At 41.4% G+C, this 13,362-nt stretch overlaps 1 protein-coding gene across 3 annotated transcripts in view; it reads left to right on the plus strand.

The window, feature by feature from the left end:
- The window catches only part of LOC115792498 (AT-rich interactive domain-containing protein 5B), a 51,726-nt gene that overhangs the window by 17,003 nt on the left and 21,361 nt on the right, over window positions 1-13,362 (plus strand). For all 3 annotated transcript variants that reach the window (XM_030747055.1, XM_030747057.1, XM_030747056.1), the window contains exons 2-3: window positions 3,873-4,025; window positions 10,334-10,441. In XM_030747055.1, coding sequence (XP_030602915.1) covers window positions 3,873-4,025; window positions 10,334-10,441 — 261 coding nt within the window. The remainder of the gene's footprint in view (window positions 1-3,872; window positions 4,026-10,333; window positions 10,442-13,362) is intronic.

Below are 13,362 nucleotides of genomic sequence, written 5' to 3' on the forward strand. Positions count from 1 at the left end.
TTGTTAGGATTCATCTGAATGTTGTAGGTAGATTTGCATGGATGATTTATCACAGTGAGATGGATGGTTGGCAAGAAAAATTAGGAGACATGATGTTCTGGAGGAAATGTCACAGACTGATCTGGATCTGGAGACTTGATGTGGAGGGAGTTTTCAGCCGAGTTATGTTGTCTAAATTAGAAACATCCTGTCTCGGACAGGAAAAATAGTCCATGCATTTGTTATTTCCAGCCTGGACTATTGTAATTCCTTATCAGGCTGCTCTGAAAACTTCCAGCTGATTCAAAACGCTGCAGCGAGAGCACCGTGACTGGAGGCGTCATGTTCTCAGGTTTTCCATCTTTCTGTTTAGACGTTAACAATGGTCGATGTTCATATTAAACATAGCTATAGTTTCAAATAATGAGGTCAGTGTGTATGAGTAATCCCCATGAACCAAAAACACACACTGCGAACTTTGTTTTGTTAAACTTTTATAAAGATTAGGGGATTTCTCTAACGTGGTCATTGCAGGCCTGTGATAGACTGGCAACCTGTCCGAGGTGAACTCCGCCTTTCGCTCTGTGATGACTGATTGGCTTCAGCCCTCCCACAGCCCTGATCTGGATCAGAGTTTAAGAAAATAAAAGGATGGAGGCTTTTCCCTCAGTGTTGCTTGTTTTACCCATGAAACATTGGTGTTCTGCTAAGACATGTTGATTGGTCAGTTAAAGGGGACATCCTCCCTCGTGGCGCCCCTTTGCGAACGATAGCTAGGTGTTAAATGTGTAGTTAAAGCCCAGCAGAAACTTCCATGTGCTGGTTTTGGTGGTTGAAAGTCTCTGAAATCCTCCGCAATCACATTTTGCTCATTTCATGCCTCCAATCAGTATTTCAGATGCTGTAAAGCAGCTCGTGGTGTTGTGACGTCATGTATACTCACAGAACAACATTTTAGAAACCTTTAAACCCTTAACAAAAAACCTACCTATCTGTTGTCTGGGAACCTATCAAAAACATTTCCAGAATAAAAATGTTTACCCCCACAAAATTTACATTTTTGATTTTATAGCTGCAAGCCTGAGATGACCATATTAGGGATAACCTGTCTCTGTGACATCATATAGAGCCAAGAATGGGGGGTTAAAAAAAACTGCAGGAAACTGAGTGCTTGCAGCTTCCATTCATTCTGGATGATTTTGCAAAACCAGTGGATTGTGTCCAGTGATTGGGTGTTTGTAAGTGTTTAAAGGACTCCCTGCCCACCTACAATTGGTAGCCAAAGGGAGGAAGGGTGCTAAAACAGCTCGTTTTAGACAGAGCATAAATTGAAGGGTTGCACCAAGGACCAGTGTAAAGAAAGATTATTTCCAACGGTGACTCATGCAGAGCTGTTCTAGTACGGTCCAAGAATAAAAATATGGAGCTGGAAATGAGCACACCTACTTTAGGTGAGGATGCCATAAACCTGACTTAAAATATGAGTTATTGAGTTCAGAGATATTGGCTCCTGTAAATAGGTTCTCCAATCAGATTCAGATCTTTTGATTACCTTGGCCACATGGTGGAAGCCGTTAGCAGGAAACAGTTTGGAGTCTCGTAACAGCCTCTACATTACAGATGCTGAATGATTAACAGATTTTATGGTGGCTTTCTGGTAAATGTGGCCTTCATGCTGCTGCAGGGAGGTGAAAGGGAAAGTAGAACGGCAGGAAGATGTTGATCAATGCATCCTCTAGGTGTGTGTGCGACAACAAATTTCAGATCATGTCATTTTAAATCCACTTTCTTTCTCTGAAGGGTTCATTTTGAACCTTTCCTGTACCCAGAGAAGTTTAATATGTTAACTGTGTCAGTCTCCTGAGTGCTGTTTCCACATGTGGATAGACGGTGCAGCTTTGTCAGAGGTGTTGACACCAGAGGTGGATTCTGCAGAATTTATGGCTCAAACACACCCTTGAAAATATGGGGAGGACACGGTGACCTCTGTGTAGGCATTTACATTGAATTTGACTTCATTGCTGAGGTATTTAATTCAGGGTGATGTGAAGCCATTTGGGCAAGTTTAATATAAAGTCAGTGAATTATTTCAGCTTCATCTATTGACTTCAAAGAGCAATGAAGTTTGTAATTTATGGGTCTGAATTTAAAGTTGTTTTTTTTTTTTTTTTGTTGTTTTAAAAAGGAATTAAGTCTGAAAATTGTGCACATCATCTCGTGTATAAACATGGGAACAACAACAGTCGTGTAGATTTTGAATGTAGAGAGCAGCAGTGTTGCATTATGGGTGGTTTGTAGCCTTGATGATGTTTGTCTCAGTCGGCACCCAAAGTGTGTGTTTAACCCAGTTCAACCTGCAGGAGTTCCTCCACGCTCGTGATGTTTTCCTGCCAGGAGTTGCATCACTGACGATGAGCTCTTTAAAAGGCCTGCCAGAAAAATGTGCACGGTTACGTAGTTTTTTTTTTCTTTTTTTCTTTTTTAATGGTTTGATCAGCTCTTTGTGCTCAGGTCAGTTTATTTTTTTGAGCCAGAAAAGAGGGTGGAGCACTGAGTTACGTTTTGCGTTACTTTGTGGTCCCACGGTACGAGAAAATTGCTTTAGATTGGGACAAACCAGAGAACAGCAAAAACATAAACTCTGCAACTTGAACTTAAAACTGTCAAGTTAACACACTGATGTGTGAATACGTGAATGCCAATATCATCTCTCCCTTTCACAGTCACATGCTGCAGTCAGGAGTTAGAATATGACTGTATTAGAACATTATTTTGACGCAGAAGGGTCAAGATGAGCCTGCTGACTAAACGTAGGTAAAAGGAGACCGTTATCTTGAGCAGCTACCCATCCCATATGGTGACATGAGCCTTGAAAGTTTAGCCAGAATGCACTTTTTTGAAGTTTTCTCCAATGAATTATCGGAAAACAGGTCCTTAAAACATTTAAAAAATATTGGACTTAAGTGTGATGATACAGGAAGTCTTACTGGGATATAGACAATAGAAGAAGAAGAAGAAGAAGAAGAAGAAACAGCCTTTATTGTCCCACAGAGGGGAAATTTGGGTGTAACAGCAGCCGCAGTTATTATAAATATAAGTAAAAATATAATAATTCACACTAAGAAAAGAATATAAATATATATAAAATCAACAAACAATATTAACCTTAAAAAGAAATAGAAATTAGATGAGCTAAAGCTTTTTGTGGGGAAAAATTCAGGTTAAAATGTCCAGTTAAATCTCTGTGGGATTTACATTCTGTTATGTCTCTCACTTGGAAATACAAAAATATGCACTTTACATCCATGTTAAACTGATTACTGAGGTTAAATCAGACGTTTTGGGGATTTTTTTTTTTTCCCATTTTGCTTGAAGGAAAAAAAAAAAAAACTTTTTTCCTTTCTGTCATTGACTGCAATAGCTCTAATATTAATCTGAAAAAAAATTCAAATTATTTTTGTTTCTCTTTCTCCCCTGGACATCAAACTAATATGACTTCTGGCATATTTTTTATGTCGTAGAGATTCATAGCTTACCTCCACTTTGTTGTCGTAACTTTAAATTTCCATGTTTTGCATGGCCTGCTTTTTAAATTGATTTTAAAATGATTAATCTTTAACTTTCTTTTTTCAGTCTTGTGTAAATGTTATTTTTGTTTACCAAGGTGTGTTACAAAAGTTGTATTGATAAACGCTATTCAAATAAAATCTTATTAACTCAGCAGTAGATGGTATTGTTCTCAATGATCATCTTTCTCTTGGAAATACAAAAATATTGATTAGTTTACATTCATTTTAAACAGAAAATGTATTTGCTCGTACTTCCACCTGCAGAACGGATCTGTGGGCTGACTGAAAATGGCATTAACGCTGTCTCTGTTTTCTGTCTCTCAGTGGTTGGGTGCTCCCTCCTGCCAGCGAGGCAGCTATGCCTTCTACAAGTCGGTTAGCAGCAGAGCCCAGCCCGACGGGCCCGTCCAGGTGTGGAAACTCGGCGAATTTTACTTCATCCGCTGTGGGCCACAGGATCCTGTGTGCGTTGCTGAGGTGAGATACCTGCTCGCTTTGAAGCATCACCTGACTCCTGCAGGTGACCTCACTGTTACAGAGATTTCGTGTGTCATAAGCTCACTGCTTTGGGTTTCTGACCTGAAGCTTTACTGTGTCCCGAGGAGCTGCGAGAGGGTGAATGTTGAGAAGCATTTATGAGGGGCAGCAGGGCAGAAGAAAGCTGTCCTGAAGGGGGAGGAGCTAAAACAGCTGGTTTCAGACAGGATAAACTGAGGTCCGTACAGTTGAATAAGGATTATTTTCTATTGGTGTCTAAAAGTAAAAACGAGTTGCACATGAGGAGAACAGATTCACTTCAAAGGCATCCAACAACTGGGAGTAATCGTTGATGTAACACTGAGGCACACCATGTGTTGACTGGAACAACCAGTCTTTACAATTGAAAGTGTGCTAAGATTGTTAGCATAGCTTTTTAAACCCCATTTTGGGGCAAAGACAGCAAATGTTTGAAATGTTTTTGTTGGATTTGACCAGCGATTCTGTACGTGTGGTTTTTATGATCAAGTGACCTCTGCAGCTGAAGTTGCAGCTCTGTGCTGTTCATTCAGACAGGGCTTCACATAACTGTCTGGATTCAATACAAGAAGGTTGGCACACCTGCCAGTCAGTGTGGCCCTGCCCCTAATAATGCAAACTTTAAACCTTAATAGAAGAATTATGAGAACTTCATCCCCAGCGCCGTTATTATGAAACTATCCAAAACACTGCTGCGCTGTAAACATGTTTATACCTTAACATGGGGGTCTGTGGGGACTCCAGTTAATGTTGGCTTTGTGACGATTACTGCTGCAGAGTGTGAATATTTATCTAGACAAATCTGTGCTCACCTCCATAAATCTGAAGTCAAGGACTTTCTCTCTGAGCTCAGAGCTACAGTGGAAACTGAGGGAAATATAATGCTCAAAAATTTTAAAGGAAGACTTTGCAAACACATCAGATCTGAATAAGAAAAAAAAAAACATGCTGGATATCTATGCTGATATGGACTGGTTAATGTGTGAGGAATGAAAGGATGCCACAAGCACTCATGCCCCACCTCCCACCCTCCATCACCTTACTCACACATGCACCCACTAAACCCGCTAAATTTTATTGCACTAATGTGCACTATTGCACTCTCTGTATATGGACTGCTCATTCTGTCAACACTGTAAATCATCTCATTTGCACCGCTGTTCAAATTGTATAACCACTCATAATCTGCAACTGTACATACTGTAATTTTATCATCAGCCTGTATAAACAGTCATAACCTGTACATATATTTGTGTAGACACTATTATATAACCCGTGTACATACTGTATCATATGCTCTTTTTTTTGTCACTGCTCAAGCACTTCTGGTTAGATGCAATCTGCATTTCGTTGCGCTGTACTTGTGACACATGCAATGACAATAAATTTAATCTAATTTAAAAATTCTAATCGTTTAATAAAAATGAAAATAATCAACCTACAGAGGGCTTAATTCAAAGACACCGTGAAATCAGAGTGAAAAAATTATGCTGCAGCGTGTTCTGTTTTGCCAAAATTTCATTGCAGCATGAGACGATGGATGGTGGCCTGTGGGATCGCCTTCCAGATATGGACCAGGGCATCACTGAGCTCCTGGACAGTCTGAGGGTGCAACCTGGCAGTGTCAGATTGACTGAATCATAAAGGCCCAGAGGTGTTCTATTGGATTTAGGTCAGGCGAGTGTGGGGGGCCAGTCAGTGGTATCAATTCCTTCATCTTCCAGGAATTGCCTGCATACTCTCATGACATGAGCATTGTCGTGCACCAGGAGGAACCCAGGACTTATTGTCAGACCCTACACTGGGGCAGTGAGTCCTAAGGATTTCATTCTGATACCTGATGGCAGTCAGGGTGCTGTGTGCTAGCATGTAGAAGTCTACACGTCTCTCCATGGATATGCCTCTCCAGCCCACCAAACCCATCATGCTGAACAATGTTACATGCAGCAATACATTCTCCACAGCTTCTTCAGACCCTTTCACATTTGTCACATGTGCTCAGGGTGAACCTGCTGTCATCTGTGAAAAGCACAGGGTGCCAGTGGTGGACCCACCAGTTCTAGTATTCTATGGCAAATACCACGGTGCCAGGCAGTGAGCACAGGGCCCACTAGAGAATGTCGGGCCCTCAGTCCACCCTCGTGAAGTCTGTTTCTGATTGTTTGGTCAGAGATATTTACACCAGTGGCTGCTGGAGTTTATTTTGTAGCTCTGACAGAGCTTATCCTGTTCCTCCTCGCACAAAGGAGCAGATACTGGTCCCGATGATGGGTTAAAGACCTTCTACTGCCCTGTCCAGCTCTTCTTGAGTAACTGCCTGTCTCCTGGAATTTCCTCCAAGCTCTTGAGACTGTGCTGGGAGACACAGCAAACCTTCTGGCAGTGGCACATATTGTTGTGCCATCCTGGAGGAGTTGGACTACCTGTGCAACCTCTGTAGGGTCCATGTATCACCTTATGCTACCAGTAGTGACACTGACCCTAGCCAAAAGTCAGGAGGAGGAAAGGGGGTGGGGGGGTCTCCACTTGTAAAACCATTCTTTTTTTTTTTCTTTTTTTTGGGGGGGGGGGGGGGTCTCATTGTTGCCCTTCTAGTGCACCTGCTAATTTTATAAACACCAAAGCAGCTGAAACTGATTAACAACCCCCTCGGATACTTACCTGGCCATATCAGTATCCCAGAAGTCTAACTGACTTGATGCTATACTCTGATTTAGAAAGTGTTCCTTTAATTTTTAGGGGGTGCTGTATCTTCCTGATATTCCCTTTTGCTCTCACTCGTTTTGTCTTTTTAACACTTGAGGATAAAATCAAGATTAAAGCTGCTTAAAGAGCTTTAATCTTGGTCATCGGTGCAGCAGGCACTGAGAGATCCTGACTTTTAGCTCGCTGTGGCTCAGTTAAAACCTCTGGGATGCCACACTTTTTATAATGCAGTTGGATAGCATTGCTGCACAGACGGACGCACAGATTTCTCGTAAACTTCACTGTGCTTTGAAAGCTTTGAAGACTGTTCTGCTGAGTAGCGCTGACCATGAAACGTCTGACGCTGCAGATCGAACCTTAAATGGGTCGCCATCCTTCTCTTCTTCCTGCCTGCCTACATGAGCAATAGAAGACTAATATCATGTTTTACTGAGTCCCACAGCAAGGCTAAATTTAGTCGATTTAGGTCGTGCGCTGAGACGGCGAGGACTCTTGTAATGAGATTACACTGTATTTAGGATGGTGATATTGATGGATGGTAATGAAGGATGTGAAGTGAATGTTTTTGGGTTATTGTTTCTAAAAGGCTTTTTAAATAGTGAGGCTAAGACTGCATCAGTCAAACATCAATATAGCTCAGGCAGGAGGCCGTTAATCTGCCAGGAAATACAACTCTGAAACAAGCCATTTTTAACTCCTCCCCCTTTGAGCCTGCTTGCTTATCATTGGCAGCCCCCTGTAAACGGCGGAGGAGCATAGATTTGATCAACTTTAACTGGATTTCCTCTAATTTTTGTGACAATATCTGTTTCGTTCAGAGGATAAATGCTGCTGTCTTAGTGGGATTCTGACTTTTCCTCTTGTGCCACCATGAGCCATAAAATCTGCTTCTTACTTTTCTTCCCGATTTTCATCTTGAAAAAAAATCTTTCACATTCTTAAGGCAAAGTAAAGTTATATAATGGTTAACTTAATTAATGTTGCTAAGCTTCCGCATAGAGAGTTAAGGAGAACTGCTTTAACCGAAAAGTTTTCCAGCTTCTGCACACCCTCGGGTTTCCACCCAGCCAATCGATGCCTTGAAGGAAAGTACGTCAACTTTTCCGGGCTGTCTTTTTTTTGGTCCTCCTGACTTTTCATGGTAATATCTGATTTTCTGTCTGCTAGCGTGGTGAACCTTAGTTAATCTTCAGTGCTTTTTTGCCTCTGTATTTGGTCTCCACCAGCTTTTAATAGAAGCGTTAAAGAAGAGCCTCACTTTTACTGCGAGATGTGGCAAAGAAAAGTATCAGAAACGGTCTGTTAAAGTGATGATTGCTTGTTTATAAAAGTATTATAGGAGTAAAACATGTAATTTCAACAAGGCTCAGTCTTAAAATACATTGATTTTGATGTTCTAAATGGTGCAGGAGTCCTTACAGTTTGCTTTGTTTTACTGTTAATGCTGTGTAATAGTCAGACCTGTTGAAATGGGGGCGGCTTCTCAAGAGGTACGAACACAGACATGCTTGGGGGTGGGGGTGTCACAGGTAGGCAGGCTGCAGGGTTGATGGATCCAAGAAGTAGCTCATCTAAACGTAATGAAGTCATTTGTAATATGTCAAGAACTTTTGGTTTCTTTTTCTTGGATAAGGCTGTGCATGCTCCCTCTGAGTGTAAAACTGTCTCCTTAGAGCTTTGTGTCAAAGTTCCAGCAGGATTTGACTTCATGTAATAACATTAAATGGTCTCAATTTCTGACTGTCTGCTATACCAAAGAGCAGATTTTAATAATTACACTTGTTTGAATAGACTGTATAATCTAGTAGTCCCCTACCCAGATGTTAGCTGTGGTTGAGTTTGTGACTGAAAGTGAAACAGGTGTGTGTGCTTAGTCCGACTCCCCCTACGTGACTCAGTGAAGCCGAACAGAAACCCTCCTTGAAGATTGGCTAAGAATCACGTCTGACGTCCAAACCTGCACAGTATGGACCATTTCAGCTCCGTGTACACTCATGTAATGTTGTCTTTAACTCCAGACCTGGCCGAGTCTGTCGTCTGCGCCAGGACAAAGAGTTCGTGCGGGCTTATTCTTCATGTGTGCAGTCGTGGCATTAAAAAAGGCACAAGCTCTGCTGTGCTCTTTCGTAATAACTGATAAACTTGATGGTGGATAGGCTGCAAGAAATGCTGGTGAGTGTTTTCATAATTAAGGCTTCAGCATGATGAGTGTGATGCAGCTTGAGGGAAATTAGTTCCTTTTAAGTTGAGGCTTCCTTTGGTGCACCAAATGTGACAAGTGTGGAGGCCTTTCTGTAAATGTTGGAAAAACATGGATGTAAATGCAATCCGTCACTTAAATCAATGAAGATAAGATAAGATAAGATAAAACTTTAATGATCCCACGACGGGGAAATTTGTGCATTACAGCAGCTCAATACAGAGAAAAAATGAAAAGGATGAGTAAGAACAAATAACTAAACTAAAAACTAAAATTCAATAGAATAAAATAAAATAGCAAAAAACTATACACATATACATAAGCACTATATACATAAATATATATATCAGTGTCAATACCCACATTTACATATACACACATATACACACACGTCAAACACTATATAAAGATATCAAAATATTATATACATTTGTAGCCGGTAAGGTACACAGCATACACGGTATGCATTATATGGGTGAGTGTAATAAATAAAATGTATCTGACTGTATGGATAAAGTGATGGCAGTGTAGGTAAAGTGTCCAAGTGACTCAAGACATTATGATGTGTTATACAGTCTAACTACTGTTGGGATGAATGACCTGCGAAAGCGCTCCTTCCTGCAGCGAGGATGTTTCAGTCTCTGACTGAAGGAGCTGCTCAGCTCACCCACGGTCTCATGAAGAGGGTGATGGGGGTTGTTCATGATGGATGTCAGCTTTGCTAACATCCTCCTCTCACCCACCACCATCACAGACTCCAGAGGACATCCCAACACAGAGCTAGACCTCCGCACCAGTTTGTCGATCCTGCTCCTGTCCCTTTCGGTGCATCCACCCCCCCAGCAGGCCACTGCGTAGAAAAGGGCAGATGCTACCACTGAGTCATAAAAAGTCTTTAACAGAGTCCTGCAGACACCAAAGGACCTCAGTCTCCTCAGCAGGTGGAGTCGACTCTGGCCCTTCTTATACAGGACGTCTGTGTTTGTACTCCAGTCCAGCTTGTTATTGAGATGAACACCCAGGTATTTGTAGGAGACCACTGTCTCAATGTCCTTTCCCTGGATGTTCACCAGTGCTGTAGGGGGTGGCTTCCTCCTGAAGTCTATGATCATCTCCTTCGTCTTGCTGGCGTTGATTTGGAGTGCGTTGTTCTCACACCAGCCGACAAAGTCACTGATGACCCCCCTGTATTCCTGGTCGTTCCCATCTGATACGCATCCGATGATGGCCGTATCATCTGAGAACTTCTGTAGGTGGCAATGGTCTGAATTGTACCTGAAATCTGAGGTGTACAGACTGAACAGGAAGGGTGAGAGGACAGTGCCGAAAAACTAAAGGATGGCCTGCTCTTCTTGTGCTTCAGGTGACCTTACTGTGGGAGGACCAGACCCGACACCACCTGCTGGCCAGTGCCAGACTCTACTTCCTACCCGAGGACACGCCGAAGGGCCGGACCAGGGAGCACGGCGAGGTGAGTCATCTGCCAATCAGTTTAATTTAAATAAAGTGCAGGTATATCCACAGCCTTAAATCGCTTTTGCTGTTTGAGGTCGTGACAGCCTTTTTCTTCTTCTGTGCTTTTCTGTGATTTATGGATTTAAACTTGCAGTGTTTCTCGTCTACCAACTCCAGCTTTTTGTTTCTCGTTTGTTTTTGGTCTGGACCAACCAGATTTTAGCTGCTAACCTGATCAACCTTCGCTCGTTCTGTATTAGTCGTTTATCTCGGTGTCTGGTTCCCACCAGCCTCCGATGGATTTAACTTTTCAGCATTTTTGGTCTCCACCACCTTCTGATAGGAGACTCCAAGATATTTTAAAAACTCTGCAACTTTATAGTGATGCTGTTGATGCTTGTAAGCAAACCTGCCTCTGCTCATTTTCTCTGGGATTTAATAACAGCTGGCTGCTGGAAATCTCTACCTTGTTACCTGTTAACCTGAAGAGTTATACTGCTTTTTGGGTCATCCCATATAAATTAAAGATCCCATCTGACCCGCTTGAAGTAGAAAGGGGTGGCACTTGTTTTTTTTGTTTTTTCCAGCACTTTTGAGTCCTGATACCTTCATAAAGATAGGAGCTCCACATGAAACTTAACAGGACTTAAAAACAAATAAAAGCTCTGTTTAAAAACTGCAACCAAATCAAATTTTCTCCCTCTCCAGTGTCACAATCTGAAGCCAAAATCTGTTTTTGTTCACCCACCTTTGAGGATCAGCATCATGGGATCTAGTTTCAATAAACTGCTGCAGTTTCATGTCTGTGAACATTAACGAGCACTGGTACAGTGGATATTTGATATGTTTTCTGATTATTCACTGGAGAAGGCTTCAAAAAGTGCACTCTGGTAAACATTTTAAATCCTATCGCTATAGGATAGGTGGCTGCTCAGAACAAAATGAAGGTCTGCTTTTACCTACATTTTGACACCAGGCTCATCTTCGAGCTGTAATTACAGCTGGGTCAAATAATTTTCTGATATATCCATCCATCCCTGTCCTGGAGAAGCTTTCCTTGAAAGTGCACAGATATTCTGAATACTAAATCGCTGGAAAACATTAATTAAAAACTCACCTTTATGTACCGTTGTGTATGTTGGGGTAAATTTTTCCATGGCTTCATTTAATATTCTAGTTATTGACTAATTTTTGTCTTTAGTCTCCTCCAGCTTCTAATGGAGAGAACACAGCAGTAGAGCCATTACTGCTGAGAAAAAGCAGTAAAGTCCTGCAGAGTGAACGTCCCCCTCATATAATCTGGGAAATGCTTTAAACATCCATTAATAACCTTGTCACAGGAACACTGTCTTCATTCTTTCTTTTTTAATCTAAACAGGTTGACCTTCAGACGGCGTCTCCTCATACTGATAAAACCATCTCGATGTAACGTTCTTCTTCGCTCCTGCTAAAATAAAGGAGCATTCAGGAGCAAACATTAATGTTATTTTCCATCTGCTCGCAGCCCTCTGTGGCCCGATATTATTTCATGATCAGCTTAATTAATGCTCTCGTGTCTGTCTGAAGGCAGGAGCGGTGGTTATATACAAGTGCTGGGTTAAAAAAAATGAACAGATGTCAGAGGAGAAAGAAAGAGAGACGATCAGATGTGTTTTTGATTAACACAGTTCACATGCAGGCTGCAGCTCAGCCTCCACATTATAAAACGAAACCTCTGGGAATGAGGCTAATGCATTATCCAAATGTAAATCCTGTGACTTGTCTGCAACCAAATTTTCCACATTTTAAGCTGAGATATTCCACCGTAGACACAGATGATGATGCAGAAAACTGCTTCTTTATGGCTCTAGCTGCTTTTAAAATGAGTTGTTTTTTTGTTTTTTTTAACTTAAGTTTCATTAAAAAGTTGAATCTTTAAAGATCAGTTAGACCTGTTAAGTTGTCAGGAAAATGTATAATTGTAATAAGAGGGGCAGAAACGTGATGATTAGTTAAGGTGGGAGATGTGCTAGTTGGGTATGTGGAGTCTTTTGATTTTTAATCCAGTCTGGAGTGCATGTGAGTAATTTCTACCTCCTTCCCAGTAATAATTACACCTGAAATGACATTTGCATTCAAATACCTGTCATTTGAATCCTGTCTGCCTTTATTTGTTTACAGTGGCATTAGAAGTTAATAGAATTAACTGCTAGCATCGCTCCTATCTGTAATGGATCCACGGACATACAGAGAACAATCATTGGACTGCTGTAATATCTGCTGTATTACCCTCTCTTTTCTGTCACTTCTAAGTTGTTTTAGAAACTTAGAACTTTAAAATTCAACAGAAATCAAGTTTAGTTGTCCCATTTTGTTGTAAAAAGTAAAATGTATACTTTTTTTTTTTTTTTAATTGTTTGAAAGGAAAAAAGGGACTTTTCCGCTTTTAACATTTTTAAACTCCCGGGAAAATAAAATTTCAGAAATCAAGTCTGGACGTTGTTCCAAGTTGTCCTTTCTCACATGTAGTTCACATCAGGAAATCTGAGTCAGTGCTGGAAATACTCTGTTGGGTTTAGATGAAGGTGCTGCTTTTGCCTGTGCTCACTCTGGAGCTCCCATTGGTAAAAGCTTTTTAATATTTGTGTGCTTACATGGAGCTTCACCAGCTACTGCAGAGAGAAGTTCCCAACTTGCACGGGCGCTTTCAGACTGCAGGAACCTTTTCATAGTTCCCAAGAGGAAACAGGCGTTGAGACCAGTCAGTGACCGCATGGAAAACACTGTTGGTGGGTGCTTGTTGGAGGTTGCCAGCTGTTGTGAGATGAAATCAGTCACAAAGGGAAATGGTTCTGTGCTAAAAACCTGCTTGGAATTGCTTTGGTCCCTGCCAGATTGCTCTGGTCACCTGTAGTTTGCATGCAAGATGCCAATTTATCTGCAAACACTTTTCTGAAA

This window comes from Archocentrus centrarchus, chromosome 14 (assembly GCF_007364275.1).
Source record: "Archocentrus centrarchus isolate MPI-CPG fArcCen1 chromosome 14, fArcCen1, whole genome shotgun sequence".
In the NCBI taxonomy this organism is placed as follows: domain Eukaryota; kingdom Metazoa; phylum Chordata; class Actinopteri; order Cichliformes; family Cichlidae; genus Archocentrus; species Archocentrus centrarchus.